At 34.8% G+C, this 20,698-nt stretch overlaps 1 protein-coding gene across 2 annotated transcripts in view; it reads right to left on the bottom strand.

The window, feature by feature from the left end:
* Positions 1-352: 352 nt before the first annotated feature.
* The window catches only part of LOC142351990 (PRKCA-binding protein-like), a 34,999-nt gene continuing 14,653 nt past the window's right edge, over positions 353-20,698 (bottom strand). For both annotated transcript variants that reach the window (XM_075404286.1, XM_075404287.1), the window contains 7 exons: positions 19,856-20,066; positions 17,417-17,567; positions 16,847-17,000; positions 12,105-12,226; positions 11,677-11,839; positions 967-1,201; positions 353-691 (listed from right to left, as the gene is read on the bottom strand). In XM_075404286.1, coding sequence (XP_075260401.1) covers positions 435-691; positions 967-1,201; positions 11,677-11,839; positions 12,105-12,226; positions 16,847-17,000; positions 17,417-17,567; positions 19,856-20,066 — 1,293 coding nt within the window. In that variant the 3' untranslated portion in view covers positions 353-434. The remainder of the gene's footprint in view (positions 692-966; positions 1,202-11,676; positions 11,840-12,104; positions 12,227-16,846; positions 17,001-17,416; positions 17,568-19,855; positions 20,067-20,698) is intronic.

Here is a 20,698-nt window from a genome sequence, read left to right as displayed (position 1 = left end):
AAAAACTTTGTGGTATCAATTTCAACGAGCTACAATTTAATGCAGCATTTAAATAAAAGGGACGAAAAACGGTCAAAGCGTATTATCTATATCCAGCATTCTCTCGAAAACTTTTCTTGAAGTCAAAAAGTCATTCACTGATCGAACCGCATGATCAAAATATTTCTCTCGCTCACAAGAAAATAGGTCACACGGCAATTTTAAGCTTTTCGCTTTAGGTCAAAACACCGTCTGAACAAATAGTACTTCTGGAAAAAAACCTTAAGAAAACCATTACTCCTCTTCGAGTCGTAAAAAAACCAAGATATCCCCAATAATGGCTGCTATCGTTTCAAATAACAAAAAAACGGTCTCAATTTGTCTCTATAATCTTCAATTACCCACAGTGGTTTATAACAAATACGAACATTACAATTAAGCAATTCAGTTTTTCCTCAGTCAAGTAAATTTAAACTATTGAGTTGCTGCTCAGTTCCGTCTGTGTCTCCTCCGAGAGAGTTTTCACCACTAGTTGTTAAAAGCCCTTCACTCTCAAATGATGTCATAACCAGATCACGTGATGCGATGTTGATATTGTTAGGGGTGATAAGATCTGTTGTGTTTAGGAGGTCTACGTCATCATGGAGCAGATTGGCAGACGTTCCGTTGGAGTCTGGATGATTTGAATGCGAAGAAAAATTGGCCAGTTGATCTGAAAAACACCGAATGACGCACCAGAATGGGGCCCATGGGTTCCATGGAACTTTTGGATCTTTTTTCCGTTTGTGCCCCCCCCCCCCCCCCCCCCCCCCAGGGTTGCACTGCTTCCATCGACTGGGCAACGTAATTTCGAATTTCGTAGAAAGGAAAATTCCATCAATTTATGTAGGTTAGGCACAAACGGAAAACATCCAAAAATGATTAATTAGTAATGATTATTCAATGGCTATGGATTCGAGTTTTAACGTGACTTCAATTTGATCCTACCTAAGAGGTCATCATCTTCCAGATCCGGGAGGTTTCCATCGAAACGACCATCATCATCTCCACTTGCGAATTGGCTAATAATGTTGTTGTTGTTCTTTGCATGAGATCCGTTGTTATTGTTGTTGGGTGGCGGGGAGGGAGACAAATTTGGGTCAATTTGATCTTCAACATCGTCGCCATCTTCGGAAAAGTCGCCCTTCTTTGCAAAGTTTAGAGTGCTTCTCAGCAAATCAACCTAGAGCACAAATTTTGTCTCTTTTTTACTCAAGCTTTGATGTCAAATGGTGCATCGATTAATACCGCAAAACAGAGGCATGCCATCTTTTTGAAAACTTGGCTGATTTCTGTTGGAGTAGAAGGCTCGACTAATGAATCAGTTCCTGTCGTTTTTGTCACCAACATTCTTTTCCGGTGAACAAAATGGTCGTTTTAGTAAATTGGAGTGAACAAACTATTGCAGTCGGTGAGATGAAACATGGAACATCTTGACCAGATTTAATTGGGTTACTACTTCTTAGAATTCAAACAAGGATCATAATAATTATAATTTTCCATTGGCATCACACGCTTTTCATTTCTACGATCCTTGCACAGGAACTCATTTATGCGATGATGCAGATATCATGGAGAGAAATTAATTTTAAATATTCGCCAGTCAATAGGTTAAGGACAGGATCATGAAATGAAAACAATGTGGAAGTTTGATGGAAAATTCTCTGAAATCAATGCCTGAACGTGGACAATTATCTAAGAAACTGTAAGGGAAAATATCCTCAACGAAAATGGCTGTATGTCTCTGCAACAACAACAGCAACAACAACAAAAGGACGAGACTTATTATAGGAAAACTCTATTAACTTACACGTGATTTCTACACGTGCTCCGGTTGGTAGCGGAGATTGAATTAAAATGGATCACCAAATATCTGAACGAAATAAAAACAATTGGGACCCATATAACTCTATGGTGGGTGTTTATACTGGTGGTTTACTATTTATACTGGTGGATGTTTTAAGAACTATAAAGACTCCGAGGAAAATGTCAGTCGAAACCGGTTAGATCGTTTCAATATCGTCTTTGTTCGTTGGGTAGTTTTCCAAATATAGTTCCCCCAACCGGAGATTTTTTTCACTGATGAAAAAGAAATACAACTTAAGAAATAAAGTTTTCGACGAGAGTGGTGCAACGCAATTAGAAAACGTAGGCACACAAAGCGAACAACAAAATCCTGAGTCTAGCAAGGACATGCATACGCGTTTGACTCAGGAGTTGCAAAAAGTAAGTCTTAGAGAGTTTCTTCACGTAGCTCCAAAAAAGGTTATTTCTCTGCCAGATACCGCAGAAGAGCTTTACAGAGTTCAAGTACCAGAAAACTGCAATCAGTACAGCAAAATGAGATATCTTGGTTGGGGTCAGGGCACGACTCTTGGTTCAATTCCAAATCAATTTGGGCGTGTTCGAAAAAGAAAGAGCAGTTGAGCAGCAGTCTGAAAATTAACATAGACCTCTCAAATAAATTAGACAATCTATTGGTCTCCTGTGTTTCCAGTCAGTTGAATAACTCATATTTTGAAAAGGTTGATCTCTCATTAAAGTCCGAAGATAACAAATTGCCCGAGGTGTTGAGACAATATTGAGTTCGTACGTACCAACTTGTCGCTTTATTCCAATAAAATTCAGAGCAAAATGGTCTGTATTGATATCAAGCATTCTTGTTGAATGTGTTGAGGCTCGAGACAATGAGATAAATTGGCAAAAACTTTTCGCGGTTCCAAAATGTGTTCTACGTTCTTGTAACCGAGGTGGCAAAAAAGAAAAGCGCAATCAAGACCGACTTCTTGCAGAACGTTTTGATCGATGGAACGCCTTTAATTATGGGAAGCTTTGGTCAGAAGCTGTCTCCAAGAAACAATGAAAAAACAGACAACGAACAGCATTGAATAAAAAACGGTCAGAGCAAAAACGTTGTGCTTACAGGGTCAATCTGGCCGAGCTGCTAAAATTCTATCTTCTGATTCAAAGCACTGGAAAAGTTACACCCGAAAAAACCGCTACCCGGCTCCAGCATACCTGACGACATTGCATCCTATGCTTTCCAATTCAGTGAAAGTGTAGTTTAAGAACAACTGAAGACTTTCAGCAAGCACACTGCAGCCGGTCCATATAAGATGTTTGCAGATCATCTTCAGCACGCAGTAGACTGCACTGCACCTGATCCGTCTGAGTTTGCTCTGAAAGCAATAACAAAGTTTGTAAAACTTGATAGCAGGGACTCTTTCCTGGTTTTATTTCCAAAGCACTCTGCTGCGCTTCACTCCCGATTTCATCCAAAAAGAAATGTGGGGCACGTCCGATAGCAGCTGACGAAAAATTGCGATGCCTCATAGCAAAATGCCTGGTAAGTGAAGCTATATCAGAGACAATTGAGCTGTTTCATAGTCTGGTCTGCAATTGGGAGTCGGCATTAGCAAACGCGCTTAGGTGATCATTCATTCGTCAAAAATTACCTACGATAACATAGTTAGTGCTCAGTTAGACGAAGGCGTGCTTCAGATTGATATTAACTCAGTCTTGCGTTCACACTTATTAAAAGCGACCAGTGAATTTGTTCCTGGAATTAACGCCTTCACCAGCATCTGCTCTACTCCCATCATACAACACTTTTTTATAACACTGCAATCATTCGAACTGAATCGGTTGTTCAGCAGGGTGATCCACGGGGGCCATTATTGTTCTCTTTTACGTTATGACCGAGCATACAGAAGACCAACACATCAGTTCCGAATTTGTTACAACACAATTTGTACTTAGATGATGGGTTTACTGCTGGGTCTGAAGATCGGATCGAAAAAACGCCTGGAATCCTAGAAATCCTATTCAACAGAGGTACTGAGAGAGGTGTTGTCTTGAGAAAAGACAAATGTGAGCTGTGGTCAATTAAAGATTTACTCTCCGTTGATCAGGCAGAAAAAAGGAATTCGGGAAACGGCTCTGCAGTTCCGGGCCCTTCCGGTTAGTCCAAAAGAATTTGTCGCTTCTTGTTTGAAGAGGAAAGTTCAAAAAATATCAAAAAATTTTGTTAATGTTGGTCAAATTACATCACCTCAACGATCCTCAACCCGAATTAGGTATCCTTTGTTATTGTTGTGGAATACCAAAAACGGTATACCCATTACGAACTAACACTCTATCAAGCGAGATGCTCGAAGTATTGAAAAGTTTCGATGACTGTCATGGAAAAGTATTGGATCAATTTGTTGGCTCAATTTTTGGCGATGACGCATGGAAACAGTCTTCCTTACCTATCAGTTTGTCGGAACCAGGCGTCAGGCAGTCACAAGAGCAATACAAAGGAGCGTTTGTGCGCTCAATTATAGCCTCAGACGATTAGACGTCCCTCAGAAATTGACACTTTTAAAGAGTTACACCAGAATCTGGAACCGTTCACTCTATTTTGGCACACGCAAAAGAAGATCCAAGCACTTGATAAAGATAAATTTGCTGCCCTGATAAGAAATGAAAAGTCAACCAGGAGAAAAAGCAAGACGGCTTTCACTATGTCTGCCTCATTATGCCGCCTCCAATTCTCGCTCTAGGTCTAAATCTTTCGGCTGATAAATTTTAAGTCAGTGTCTTGTACAGGTTCGGGATCGCCGTTTATGATCAGGAAAGAAAATGTCCTTATTGCAGGCCAGGTACATTGGACACATTTGGTGACCATGCAGTTGCCTGCCATGAAAGGGGATATGAGATTTTAGGGCACGATAGAAATCGTGATCATATATTTTCCGCCTGTTCAGCAGCTAATTTATCCCCAGTAATTGAAAAACGCAATCTCATTGCGGAAAAAACTCGCGCCCAGGAGACGACTAACTGCCTTCTTGGAAATCTGGCCAATCTGCTGCTCTAGACATAACCGTAACTTCCTCTCTGCAACCGAACATTATTTCTCATGCGATAGAGAAGTCTGGCTATGCAATTATGGCTGCTGAAGATCAAAAATTTTCTCAGCATGAAAATAGCTGTGCTCAACAAGAAATTTTGTTCGTCGTTCTGATTTTGTCCGTCAATCAAACTTTTGAACGGTCTGTCCAGGACTCTGAAGAAGGCCTTAGTGCACATGTCGTTCTAATTGATAGCAGAAATTATCAGTCAGTGGGACATTTCATTGCCTTCAAAAGAGCTAACTGAGATAACTATTCGTAGACGCTTGTATTGTGTTGAATTAATCTTTTGTTGAGTTAGAAACACGCCCAGAATAATAATAATAATAATAATAATAATAATAATAATAATAATAATAATAATAATAATAATTGTGGTTTCTGCGTAATCGCAGCGGAACAACATTAGGCCTACAGTAGCCTGTTTTCAGCTGCCCTTTTTCTTATTGAACTCACCCATTGAGATGGAAGCCTTTTCTTATGCAATATTATCCAACAAGAGGGGACGTGTGCTCACTTTAAGATCAATAATGGGAGGAAATTAAAAAACGAGAGTTAAAAGGCTGGTGGAGAGAGGAAGAAATATCAAAGATCGGAGAAAACATTAAGATTGGCAATAAGCAATATTCAGCAATTGTTTGATTTTTAAATCAAGATTAACCAAGATTGTTTAATAACAGAGACCATGCAGATTGCAATTTATTGTTAATAAACTTCAAAAAAGAATTAATTTAATTAAAATGCTGTATTTCAAGGTATTGAGTGAAATCATGTTTTTGCTGCATTTACAAAGTTCTAAACACAAATGCACACTAACCTCAAAATACTTCACAGAAAACAAAATGTATCTAAAAATATGAAAACATATGTCATTATAAAGGTATAAAATACAAGTACGAATTATAAAAAGCGCTATCGAGAAATTTTTCGCAAAAACCCTCAGTTTTTTGAAAATATTAACTTTATCGTATTTTCTTCAAAACAAATACTTCATTATTAGAAGAAAAAGAGGTAAATCTTTTTCTGATTACTCAAAAATTGACAAAATTAGCTCGAAGTTTGGGAAAAGCGAGGTTTTTTAATATTTTTTCTTTCTTTTTCATATGGGTTTCAAGATTCATAATTTTTTCTTTCTAATCCGACTAAAATTTGATTTGAAAAATCAAAACGCATACAGTTGGTAGCACAGTAATTACAAAGAAAACAAAATATAAGACATCTTCAAAATTATAAATATAGAATATTTTTGGGGAGAACAATGCATGTGGACCTTAGCTTAAATTTCAAAATTTGTGGATGAGTTTCAAGCAATTGGGCTTTAAAAAGATATGTCAAGGTTTGATGTAATCAAAAGCTTAACTTAAGAAGAGCCAGCTTATGCATATTTTTTGTGAAGGAAATCATGATTTTGCCAGCTTTGTTGCTTAATAAGGGGTAAAATTATCGATAATAACTCATGAAAAAAACCCTGAAAATCTCGTGAAAAACTCATAATAAAACTGAAAATACCCCCTAGTAGAATATGGCCCTAATTAACTTTTTCACACTTTTGTAATAGATAACATACCCGGCAGATTGCCGGAAAATAGCCGCCGTTGATTCCAATAAGCATGATTGGGACTGAACGAATAGAATATATTAAAAAAAAGATTTTTGTACAAAAATAATTTTTTAAGTCCGATTTATTTTGATGGCATTTCGTAGTTGAACAAACTTCTGTTTCTTAGAGAGAGGCTACAGGGGCTACTATGAACACCAATAAGCATTAGAGGTGGTAATTAAGACTTATAGGAACGACGTTCAAATAGCGGGCATCTAAAATTGGGCTTTATGGGTTTATCCCCTTTCTATTTCTGACTTCAATTTTTTATACCGACTCTGTTCATTTTGAATTGCTTTGCTCAGCAACTGATGTTCAAATTCACTTTTAGCAGAATGAGAGAAGAGAGAAACTAGCCTAGAGAAGTCAAAAAGATTTCACGCAAAATGTCGAAAAAGCGGCAAAATGGTAAAGCAAAAAAAAGTTTGACGAAGTAAAAAAAACATAGCAGGACAAGTCCTGACGTACAATTCAAAGAATTTTCATTGACTAAACAGAAAACTAGACCTAGAACGGACTATGAATGGATTGGGAAAACCATTTAGAAAAAAATCAGATCCAAAAAATCGAAAAAACAGTAAACATCAAAGTGAAATTGCCGCATGTGAACAAAAAACCACTAGCGAGAAATCGAATTTTTGTTCAAACACCGTTTTCTGACTCTACTTTAAATTTAGAGCGAAAAAATTTCACACCACAAAACCACTTGCTTTTTCGCTCCACTTCCTGTTTCGGCGTGACCAAAATCACTACTCCAATTCGACTTCAAAAATCATGAAAATGTGTGAACAGATCTTAAAAAAAAACATAGCCGGAAGAATTCCGGAAACGACTCGAAGTGAAAATCCATTTAAACGCCATCCCACTACTCATCAAACAAAACGTGCCTTCACTAATTTATGATTATCTTGAAACAAAGACATGAAACAAAAAAGTAAAAACAATAAAATCAAATCTGTTAAAATATGATAAAAAATCTGATCAATTTTTGTTATAAATTGAGATCCCGAATCCCGAAAAAACTATCTCTGCCAAGATAGGTTCATCAGAACAACTAGTACTTACAAAAACCACTTATGTGAATATTGAGAAAAATACTTAGGCTAAAATTATGAAAAAAAATAGCTCTTAAAATCAACTTTCACTGAAAAACTGGAAAAAATTACTAAATTTTTTAATATTTCAAAAACATATAAATCCAAAGAAAAATTCCCTTCAGCCAAAAGGGTATCCAGATGCTCGCAAAACAATAGGCAAGTCATAATAGGCAAAGAAACTTAGCAAAAAACAGAAAAAAAAACGAAAAACTGCAAAAAAATTAAGAAAAATAGTTCCAAATTTCGCCATTTTTTGTCATATTTCTCAACAAAAAAATGATTCTCACCCACAAAACTGTAACCAATTGTTATCATAAAATTGCTCAAGTAGATGGGGTTCCTTCAATACCCATTTGAACCAGTAAAACAAAATAATCGTCAAGAAAACGCAAAAATTAGCCCGAAAATCAGCAAAATACATTAAAAACCTCCGAATTATAATAAAATTCATACGAATTTCCAGAAACCTTCAAACCACTACCGAAACTAGTCTAAAATTAAAACAAAATCATAATCAAACCTCTGAACCAAAATAAATGAAAAAAACTGCTTTAAAATGCCGCACGTGAACAAAAAAGTTTCGCTCGCTTAGAGAAAATTTTTTCACACATCAATTTCTCGCTTTCTCAAAAACAGCGGTATGAACAAAAACCACTCTCTTTTCGCTCCGCTCTTCACTTTTGTTCAGCGCCAAAATCACTCCAATTTTTTTCACGCGTTTCATTTCCCGCTTCAAAAATCACTCCAATAAAATTGATTAAAAAAAAGGACTTCTCCAATACTCCTCTTCGAGTCGTAATAAAAAGACAGCGCCCCAATAATGATGGCGATTTAAGATTGGCAATAAGCAATATTCAGCAATTGTTTGATTTTTAGATCAAGATTAACCAAGATTGTTTAATAACAGAGACCATGCAGATTGCAATTTATTGTTAATAAACTTCAAAAAAGAATTAATTTAATTAAAATGCTGTATTTCAAGGTATTGAGTGAAATCATGTTTTTGCTGCATTTACAAAGTTCTAAACACAAATGCACACTAACCTCAAAATACTTCACAGAAAACAAAATGTATCTAAAAATATGAAAACATATGTCATTATAAAGGTATAAAATACAAGTACGAATTATAAAAAGCGCTATCGAGAAATTTTTCGCAAAAACCCTCAGTTTTTTTGAAAATATTAACTTTATCGTATTTTCTTCAAAACAAATACTTCATTATTAGAAGAAAAAGAGGTAAATCTTTTTCTGATTACTCAAAAATTGACAAAATTAGCTCGAAGTTTGGGAAAAGCGAGGTTTTTTTTATATTTTTTCTTTCTTTTTCATATGGGTTTCAAGATTCATAATTTTTTCTTTCTAATCCGACTAAAATTTGATTTGAAAAATCAAAACGCATACAGTTGGTAGCACAGTAATTACAAAGAAAACAAAATATAAGACATCTTCAAAATTATAAATATAGAATATTTTTGGGGAGAACAATGCATGTGGACCTTAGCTTAAATTTCAAAATTTGTGGATGAGTTTCAAGCAATTGGGCTTTAAAAAGATATGTCAAGGTTTGATGTAATCAAAAGCTTAACTTAAGAAGAGCCAGCTTATGCATATTTTTTGTGAAGGAAATCATGATTTTGCCAGCTTTGTTGCTTAATAAGGGGTAAAATTATCGATAATAACTCATGAAAAAAACCCTGAAAATCTCGTGAAAAACTCATAATAAAACTGAAAATACCCCCTAGTAGAATATGGCCCTAATTAACTTTTTCACACTTTTGTAATAGATAACATACCCGGCAGATTGCCGGAAAATAGCCGCCGTTGATTCCAATAAGCATGATTGGGACTGAACGAATAGAATATATTAAAAAAAAGATTTTTGTACAAAAATAATTTTTTAAGTCCGATTTATTTTGATGGCATTTCGTAGTTGAACATACTTCTGTTTCTTAGAGAGAGGCTACAGGGGCTACTATGAACACCAATAAGCATTGGAGGTGGTAATTAAGACTTATAGGAACGACGTTCAAATAGCGGGCATCTAAAATTGGGCTTTATGGGTTTATCCCCTTTCTATTTCTGACTTCAATTTTTTATACCGACTCTGTTCATTTTGAATTGCTTTGCTTAGCAACTGATGTTCAAATTCACTTTTAGCAGAATGAGAGAAGAGAGAAACTAGCCTAGAGAAGTCAAAAAGATTTCACGCAAAATGTCGAAAAAGCGGCAAAATGGTAAAGCAAAAAGAAGTTTGACGAAGTAAAAAAAACATAGCAGGACAAGTCCTGACGTACAATTCAAAGAATTTTCATTGACTAAACAGAAAACTAGACCTAGAACGGACTATGAATGGATTGGGAAAACCATTTAGAAAAAAATCAGATCCAAAAAATCGAAAAAACAGTAAACATCAAAGTGAAATTGCCGCATGTGAACAAAAAACCACTAGCGAGAAATCGAATTTTTGTTCAAACACCGTTTTCTGACTCTACTTTAAATTTAGAGCGAAAAAATTTCACACCACAAAACCACTTGCTTTTTCGCTCCACTTCCTGTTTCGGCGTGACCAAAATCACTACTCCAATTCGACTTCAAAAATCATGAAAATGTGTGAACAGATCTTAAAAAAAAACATAGCCGGAAGAATTCCGGAAACGACTCGAAGTGAAAATCCATTTAAACGCCATCCCACTACTCATCAAACAAAACGTGCCTTCACTAATTTATGATTATCTTGAAACAAAGACATGAAACAAAAAAGTAAAAACAATAAAATCAAATCTGTTAAAATATGATAAAAAATCTGATCAATTTTTGTTATAAATTGAGATCCCGAATCCCGAAAAAACTATCTCTGCCAAGATAGGTTCATCAGAACAACTAGTACTTACAAAAACCACTTATGTGAATATTGAGAAAAATACTTAGGCTAAAATTATGAAAAAAAATAGCTCTTAAAATCAACTTTCACTGAAAAACTGGAAAAAATTACTAAATTTTTTAATATTTCAAAAACATATAAATCCAAAGAAAAATTCCCTTCAGCCAAAAGGGTATCTAGATGCTCGCAAAACAATAGGCAAAACATAATAGGCAAAGAAACTTAGCAAAAAACAGAAAAAAAACGAAAAACTGCAAAAAAAATTAAGAAAAATAGTTCCAAATTTCGCCATTTTTTGTCATATTTCTCAACAAAAAAATGATTCTCACCCACAAAACTGTAACCAATTGTTATCATAAAATTGCTCAAGTAGAAGGGGTTCCTTCAATACCCATTTGAACCAGTAAAACAAAATAATCGTCAAGAAAACGCAAAAATTAGCCCGAAAATCAGCAAAATACATTAAAAACCTCCGAATTATAATAAAATTCATACGAATTTCCAGAAACCTTCAAACCACTACCGAAACCAGTCTAAAATTAAAACAAAATCATAATCAAACCTCTGAACCAAAATAAATGAAAAAAACTGCTTTAAAATGCCGCACGTGAACAAAAAAATTTCGCTCGCTTAGAGAAAATTTTTTCACACATCAATTTCTCGCTTTCTCAAAAACAGCGGTATGAACAAAAACCACTCTCTTTTCGCTCCGCTCTTCACTTTTGTTCAGCGCCAAAATCACTCCAATTTTTTTCACGCGTTTCATTTCCCGCTTCAAAAATCACTCCAATAAAATTGATTAAAAAAAAGGACTTCTCCAATACTCCTCTTCGAGTCGTAATAAAAAGACAGCGCCCCAATACAATTCAAATTCTTTGAATTGTAAAAAAAAAATACGAGCGCAATAATAGCCGGCTGAGAAGATGAGGGCGGCTATTAATAATAAAAATGTGCAAACCGTAATTTCTAATCCGTTTTAAGGCAATACAAACCACTATCAGTGCAAAATCACTCAATTTAGTTTGTTCACACTCCCTTTCTAAAAAATAATTTATAGATCCAAAAAAATTATAAATTTTTATACTACATCTGAAGAATATTGAAGATTCAAGTTCAGAAAGTTAATTGAGAAGATCGTTTGCGATAAAATCCGGATCATATTTGGCCTAAATCTACCTTATTTACCTCAATAGGGAATACGGAGTTGTTTGTGATTTGTTGTTTACAGTCGTTGTTGTATCTCGACATTGCAGCCACAAATCTCTGCAGTTGGTAAACAATATCCTGCACGTGTTTGTTGTCTAGTAACTCTATCTTCTCAAGAACATCTGCCCTCTGCCGGGCAAATCTGATAAAATATACAGCTGGCAAAATTTAATCTAAAATATGTAAATTTTTAAGGACTTTTTTGTTTAATTAAAATTTAGTGCACGTCAGATGACATATAGCCCTCACCCCCAATCATGGTAAACATACAATAATAGGGGGAAGGGCGGTTATAATGAGAAAGACCCAAAAAATCTTTTACCAAACTTTAGTACACCCTTTTAAACCGTTAAACACTTCGCAACTTAACAACCACCCCCCCCTTCGTCTTTTGCCCTTTGCGTTACCTAGTTCTGGCCTCCTGTCTGCATCTGAGTACCAGTCTGTACTCGTAGTTGCCAGTGTCTACCCTGTACAGTGGCTCCCCTATACTCGCATAACTGTATTCCTCATCATCCAACTCTTTCACCTAAAATAGAAAAAAAGTCGCCATCAGTTATGAGCAAATTCTGGGCAGATCTTTTTGCACGAGTTGAGATAACTCCGACCAACAAAATAACTCCGACCGGTCAAAAAATAGCCAGAAAGTATAATTTTTGGAATTCGACCGGGGTGATTGCCATTGGTAAATTTTAAAAAAAATTACCGGAATTTGACCTGAAAAAAATGTCAAATGTTACCTGAATCTGATAGAGAAAAAGTGAAAATATCCATTGAAGTAAGGAAAGCAGTTTTCGAAGGGGGGGGTACATAGATTTCGACAATATGTAATAAATATAAAATTCCCCCTAATCAAGGTCAATTTCCAGGGTATTGGGTTTTGTGGAAACAGTAAAATGATTGCTCACATGGCTACGTCACAGTATTCAATGTTATTTTTGTGTAAATATATCTGGGAACACTTTGAAAGATGTTAAAATATTATTTTTTCAATGCACTGATTTTGCCATTGTTAAAAATTTTTTTCTGAGATATTTAGACTTGCATTTGGCACTGTTTTCAAGTTATACGTGGATCAGGATAGCACCAAGTAAATGATAAGGTAATATAGCAAACGAAAAGAAATTAAGTTCGAATTGTTTTAAAATTGGAAATATCAATAACTACTATCCGCTATTGCAAAATTTGTTATTGCATTAAATCGGTGACAAGATTTTGTCACTATGATGCAAGCCTATTGAAAGCATTTTTCATAATTTCCTTGGATGTAGCTTAAATCCAAAAAAATTATCACTAGCATTCACTAAATGCTTCTATGAACCCTAAACCGAATCCTAATTTTGCGAATTTATCTTGTGTTGGGGGCAACAACTGTGGAAATGGACCTGTATTGGATTCAAACCAGCATTTCTTACTAGCAAGCAAGCCTTGTGTGCTAACCATTACACCATCTGGTCTTAGGCTCTCGAACTTGACCACCATTCTCATACTCTTTTTGCTCCTCAAGGATTTTCTTAAGCTGTTTTTTTTCGCTAACCAATTGTACGTCGATTAAGTAGAGGTTCTTGACAAGCTTATCTTATGCACAATAGATTAGGCTATTATCTCTCAGCCTTCTAACGTCTTGTTATTGCGAGTTTTGAATCATTTGTTGTGCCAAATTTTGTCTTTTGTCTAGAACTGAGCCATCTGTAAGAGCTAAAAAATAACTGCTCTTCTCAATCAGATGTAAACTACTTAATAAAAAGAGGGACTTTCGTAATTAATAACAAGAGGGATTTTGCAGCCACTTCGGTTTTTCCGAATTATTAATTGACCACATTAGTGACTCTGCTCGCGAGAACGGCCGACATAATTATTTAATTTTTGCAACTAAAATCTAGTTTCCAACTTTAATGTATCCTTCTCAACAAGCACTGTTTTTCGTGAATCGTTCGAAATTTTTAAAAAACTATTTAGAAAGTAACGCGTTTTATAATTTCTTAAAGGAGCTTCGAAAATAATTGTTAAATATTAACCGTTACCTGATAAGAGTTGATAACTCTGCTATCCAATTATACAGAACAGAATAATTAAATAAATTGGGTAGTATTGGACAACCTTTCAGACAATCATATCCAAGCAATCCAACTAGGACACACCTTGAATACAATTGCCCTTCAAATCTATGCCCACATACTGGTAAGAAACCCAAAAACATTTTGATGTCATCTTGCTGAAGCTCATTATAAAAAAATAGTAAATAAAACAGGAAAAAACATCCTTGGTATCTTTAATGTAACGTTCACTTCTTTTTGATTAAAAAACTTTCACTTGATGATATCTAAAACTTGGAAGAATTTTGACTCGTAGTTTTTGAAATTGGTGGTGGAAATAGGCCACTGAAACTCTATCTGGTTTGTTCAATTTTTTAATTGTTAAACTTTGCGGAACTATCTACTGTAGCTAAAGTTTTGAGCATCAATGTTTGAAAAATTCTTGAAAACTTCAGTCAGCTCATGTTCGCATATAGTATGAAAGAGAATGTCTTGTAATTAATTAGTGTACGACCTAAGGATACCTAGTTGATTTACATAACCAAGATTGGGATTGAAAGCAGAGAAAAAAACTAGTGAACAAAAAAAATTTCTAAGTGCCAAATTTTGTTTTTCTTTTGGAGCTGAACATGCTCTTGTTTCCTACTGAGACCACATAGGGGCTAGTATCAATACCAATAAGCATTAGAGATGGTACTAAAGAACAAAGTTCAAGTATCGGGCATATAAAATCGGGCTTTATGGGTTTATCCCGCTTCTATTTCAGATTTCGGATTCCGGTTTTTTTATACTGACTCTGTTTATTTTGAATCGCTTTGCTGAGCAACTGCTGCCTAAAAAACTTTTAACAGAATAAGAGAAGAGTGAAACTAGCCTAGAGTCAAAAAGGTTTCAAACAAAATGTCGAAAAGGCGGCGGCAAAATGGTGTAAAGCGAAAATTTTTTATTCCACGAGGTAAAAAAAACATAGCAAGAAAATTCCTGACGTACATTTCAGATTTTTTTACTGACTAAAGAAAAAAACTAGGCATAGAACTGACTGAGTGAATTGGGAAATCCGTTTCCAAAAATTTAGATAAAAAATAGAAGATCAATGTTAAAATTTCTCATGTGAACAAAAAACCACGATCGAGAAAGAAACTCAAACAAAAAATATGCTTAGAAGGAACTATGAATGGGTTGGAAAAACCATTTAGAAAAAAAAACTGACACAAAAAATCGCAAAAAACAGTAATAAAGTGAAATTGCCACATGTGAACAATAAAATCGCTAGGGAGAAAGCGAACTTTTGTTCAAACACCGTTTTCTCACTCTACTTTAAAATGAGAGTGAAAAAATTCCCGCCGACAAACAACACGCTTTTTCACTACAATTCCTCTTTCGGCGTGACCAAAATCACTACTCCAATTTGACTTCAAATATCATGACAATGTGTACAGACTTTAAAAAAACATAGCCGACAGAATTCCAGAAACGACTCGAAGTGGAAATCCTTTCAAACGACTTCCAACAACCTATCAGACAAACTTGCCTCTACTACTGCATGATTATCTGAAAGAAAGCCATAAAACAAAAAAAAAAGTAAAAACAAAAAGTGAAATCTGTTAAAACTTGATAAAAAAATCTGAACAAATTTTGTCAGAAATTCAGATTCCGAAATAACTATCTCTGCCAAAATTACTTCATCAAATCAACTAGTACTTACTAAAACTACTTATGTGAATTTTTGTAAAAAAAAACTTGAGGCCAAAAGAGCTCTTTAAAACAACATGCACTAAAAAACTGGAAAAAATTAATAAATTTTTTAATATTATAAAAGCATATAAATCCAATCAAAAATTCTTATCAGCCAAAAGGGTATCCAGATGCCAGCAAAACAATAGGCAAGTCATAGTAGGCTAAGTAACTTCTCTAAAGAACCAAAAATAACAAAAACCGGCAAAAAACTTATAAAAATAGTTCCAATTTTCGCCATGATTCATATACACAAAAATGTAACCGATTGTTATCTAAAATTTGAGCCAGTAAAACAGAACAATCGTCAAGAAATTGCAAAAATTAGCCCTGAAATTAAAGCAAAATTATAACAAACCTCTTAACTAAAAAACATAACCGGCAGATTGCCGGAAAACAGCCGCGATAGACGCTTGTGGCCTTCCATGAATTGAAATAACTACAGAAAAAAGATAGGCAGATTGACCAAAAGTCCTTTAGTAGACCACTAGATTTTTTTGGGTTGGGTTCTTACTGTCATTTTTATGATACACGTACGGTCTATAAAGAAAAAGCCCTGAAAGAGCTTTTTCAAAATTGATTTGCAAAATCAAAAACTCAAGACTAAAACTCAAGAGTAAGGGCATATAAGTTTGGCACTACTTAGATTCACACTATTGATCTTTAACTAGTAAATGTTCATAAAATAAAATTCCATGAGTAAGTTCAGAAGTCATTTTGTTTGAGTGGGGTAAGTCACGCATTCGACCTTAAAACAGAAATAACGTCACTCAGACAAATTTTAACTGCAAGGCAGTAGAAGTCAGTGAATTCATTGAAAAAGTCAGGGTAACACAAAACAAAAATCTGTTAGACGAAGTACAAAAAGTAGCTTAATAATAGCCTAATATTAATTGCCGCTTAATAATAGCTAATAATAAGAGTTTAATAATAGCCGTCTGGAATTGCGGATGCGGCTATTAAAAAATGAGAAAATAAAACTGCTTGAAAATTCCACACGTGAACAAAAAATTTCGCTCGCTTACAGAATTTTTTTTATCGCACCTCAATTTCTCACTCTCTAGAAAACAACGATGTGATCAAACAATCGCTCTTTTTTCGCTCCACTCTTCATTTTGTTCAGCAACAAAATCACTCCCAATTTTTTCACGTGTTTCATTTCCTGCTTCAAAATTCACTTCAATAAAATTGATTTAAAAAAGGACTTCTCCAATACTCCTCTTCGAGTAGTAAAAAAAGATAGCGCCCCAATACAATTCAAATTGTTTGAATTCTAAAAAAACTTAGGAGCGCTATAATAGCCGGCTGAGAAGCTGAGGCGGCTATTAATAATAAATAAAAATAAATCGATCAATTTTGAAGTTCGTGGAATATTTTACCTTGAGGCAGAAAGAGAGGTATTCGAACTTGACATCCGCGTACTTCTTGATTGTAAATTTGGTGTCTGGGATCGCCTTGTTCAGATAAGTGTCAAGGTCACTCACCATCGGCTTCAAAGTCCTCAATAACTTCACTCCCAATTTCTCCATGTTCCTTGAAAAAAAAAGTAAACTTTTGGACAATTCGAAACATCTAAAAAATAAAAAATTGAGTGACGTTTGCTCTATTTTTAGAATAATAAATCGAACAATTTGTACATCGACTAAAGATCATCAAAAACGGCGATTAGGGGTCTAAAACGGTCGCTTTAAAATGAAAAATGGTCAAATGTGTCATTCTCTTGTAAAAATCGTTAAAAATTAGAAGTTTTTATGATACTCTCATCGTTTTTACCAGTCTCTTCAAGTGTGGTACAATAATTATAATAATTGCAAGCAACGTGGCAGGTTTATATGATTTGTTATAAACCTCGTTTTCCTTATCGAAAAATCTGGGAAATATACCTGAAATTTGATCAAACACCTATTTTTTGACAAAAAATATGGAATTTTTGATTCCGGATATTATACCTGTGTGCATCACCATATTTTCTGAAAGCCTCGCTGGCAACAGACTGGGGCTCTTTGGCACCTATCTCCGAAAAGACATCTCCCAGCATTCTGTGGGAATGGGCCAGTTGCAGATATCCACGGAGAAGACCTTTTGTGTTGTTCATCAAACCTGCAAGCATGAAGTTTCACTTTGATAGAACCGCCGGTCGTTTCTGGACGAAATTATTCTCTTGGTTTCTTATAGAGCCCTATTCGAAAAACGTCAGTTTTGAACACAGGAGAATTGTCGGTATTGTCTGTGGTACTTAGACAAAAACTATGAAAGACGGCAAGTTTTTTTTGCTTTGGTAGTGTTGTTTAATTTAGTTTTAAACTCAACTCTAACTGTATGAAATCATCGCTTTTGAATTTGACAAACTTATTCTTTTCATTGGAAAACGATAAGGTGTTGCATATCTCTAGTTTTAATGAAGTCTATATCAATAATTGGAAACAATGAAATTGTGATATTTTTCGGAGATTTTCATGAAACTTTTTTTTTATAATTGATGAACATTTATTTATGCTATTTTGAACCTTGAAAACGATCTCCAGACTATCAAGCATATTTGCCTGAGTATATAAATATATATATATATATATATATATATATATATTATATATATTTAATATATATATATATATATATATATATATATATATATATATATGTATATATATGTATATGTATATATATATATATGTATATATATATATATATATATATATATATATATATATATATATATATACATATATTTATATATATTCTGAGAAATAGTGCTTATTTCCGCACACATGGATTAGGAAAAGGAAAGTAAGCGAGTGTCAAGAAGTACGACACGCTCAAATTTTGGGTATAAAGATTGGTTGTTTTCGCATTTTAAAGTGTGCGCAAACTAATGACAAGTGTAATCGACTCTACTAATCCTTTAATCTCGTCGTCACTTCTGCACGCTTGATGTCGGCGCTTCCATTTTTTATTGCAGCTTCGAGGTCACTAACTTTCGCACTTTTCCGCAGATTGAAGAATTTAATAGTTAATGAGGGATTTTTACACATGCCAATTTTTTTGTTTTCGGATATGTTTGATCCTGCGCGCGTTATGAATGCAAAACAATTGTAAAAATCCGTGATATTCTCATTGTCGCTGATCTCGGCAAATTTTGCTAAATTGCGAAAATTGAACGATATATACTTTATTTTGAATTATTAAAAGCTGGCGTTTTCTTTCGTTTATAATACCAATTAAACTGAAAATTTTTATTCCTGAACAAAACAAGTTCTGGCACGCAAAATTGAAAATAATGAAATAATTTTTAATTCTTTTCCAACCATTTCAAAGCTCCATATATAGATCACGTAATTTTATGCCGTTGCACTTCAACATTGACTGCAGTAATGCGAAAAACGTAATGATTGTGGATTAATCTGAATTGCGGCATTAGTGGGAATCAGTGTGAATATCTTGTGATTCAATCTGATTCTCTTGGCATCCACTGCTGAACATCTTGAGGTTATGAATCCCGTGATATTCAGTTACGAACTTCAGACTTTACTACTGACCAACATGACCTCAGGTTTCTCGAACTATATACCTCTATCGTCAAAATGTAGTTTTATTACGGCTTAGCTCCCGAATCACTATAAGCCGACCTGAAATTTTGTCGAAAAATAAATTAAGAAAGATCTTTTTTGGCCGGTATTTTTTTGGCCAAAACAATCAGAGAACTTATATTAGAATACTGTTCTAACAAACATGAGTTCTCTGATTGTTCTTGCAAAAAAATACCGGCCAAAAAAGATCTTTCTTAATTTGTTTTTCGACAAAATTTCAGGTCCGTTTTAAACATAGGAAATAATTGTTTTTTTTGGCGGTGGTGGTGTGAGGGGAGGGGGTGGGGGGGGGGGGGGGGTGAAGTTTTATGCCATTCTTTTTGTTATGGGTAGTTAAACACTCAAAACTCCTGCAATTTCAGACCATTTCCTTCCACTTATTTATCACAAATTTGGTCGGATGTATTTCCTCACGCTTCAACAAAGTTACATTAATTTAAGACCATAGTTGGCATTCCCCAAGAACAACGATCATAACATGCCTTTTCCAAATAATACTGATCAAAATGGTCACCAAAATGTCAAGGTCAAAAATGGCCATTTCTTAGGTCTGATAAGTGGTCACAAACAATCATTTCCTTAAAAACGGCCAAGTGTGGTCATGTCGTAAAAATAACCTGCAATAACGATCTAAAGCGGTCAGAAACTATCTTTTCCATCAAAATTTTTGGACAGTTTTCGCCCAATCTTGTCAATGCGGGGATAGTAAGTTTTCAGTCTGTGACTTTACTTCAACATTCAAGTTCAGTACTGATTCAGAATGAGAGGCATAGTTTTTAGTCTGCAATTTCCATGACTTACCTCTGTACATTCCTGCAATCTTCTCCATTTCCTGCATCTTCTTAATGAGTCCATCATTGCACAGAATGGCCCTGGACAGTCCAAGTGCGTCTGCAGTTGATGAACTCATGTTTTCAACCATCTTGTGTTTCATTTTCTTTACTAGCATGTCGAAACTCCTCCCCTGTTCTTTGGCTTCGCACCCACCCAATTTGTTGTACCCTATTGTCACCTGAACAAACATAGAACATAAACCGACAAATGTATGAAGAATTGCTCTTGAACGACAGGCGAGGCAATTTAATTCATGGTCTTTAGTATAGATCAATTTTTCTTTAAGGGTGCAAAAAACCTCGACACCACCGGGATTCGAACCACTGACCTCCTAATTCATGGCCACCCAAACTAACCACTGCGCTTAACTGAGTCACTTAATTTTCCTACGCTGCAACCGATTTTATATTAGCAACAAGCTTTACTTCGGAGCACTAGAGATCACTCAAAAATGTTGAACGAAAGCGTGAAAAGGTCACTTGAGAAGTCAAAGAATGTTTTAGAAGAAAAGCGCAATATTGTCAAGCAAAAAATGTGCATAAAAAAATACACTCACGTTTTCAATAAATGCGATGATCTGCGTTCAATAGCAATTAAAAACAACCCCGCTAAAATTACCCCCGAATCAATCCCCCATCTCCCATAAAAATTTCTTTGAAACAATTTTTTAAGAAAGTTTTAGCATATGGTTTGAGGTTCCCATTCTTGGCTAAAATGAACAAAATCAGTATCATTGGAGTCTATCAATATATAGAACTTTCAATCTATAGAATTATTTTTTTCACCGCGTTATCACCGCATTCTTACAAA

Source organism: Convolutriloba macropyga, chromosome 13 (assembly GCF_964194025.1).
Source record: "Convolutriloba macropyga chromosome 13, txConMacr16.3, whole genome shotgun sequence".
Classification (NCBI taxonomy): domain Eukaryota; kingdom Metazoa; phylum Xenacoelomorpha; order Acoela; family Convolutidae; genus Convolutriloba; species Convolutriloba macropyga.
The sequence above is the reverse complement of the archived record's forward strand: the minus strand, read 5'-3'. Positions and strand labels throughout refer to the sequence as shown.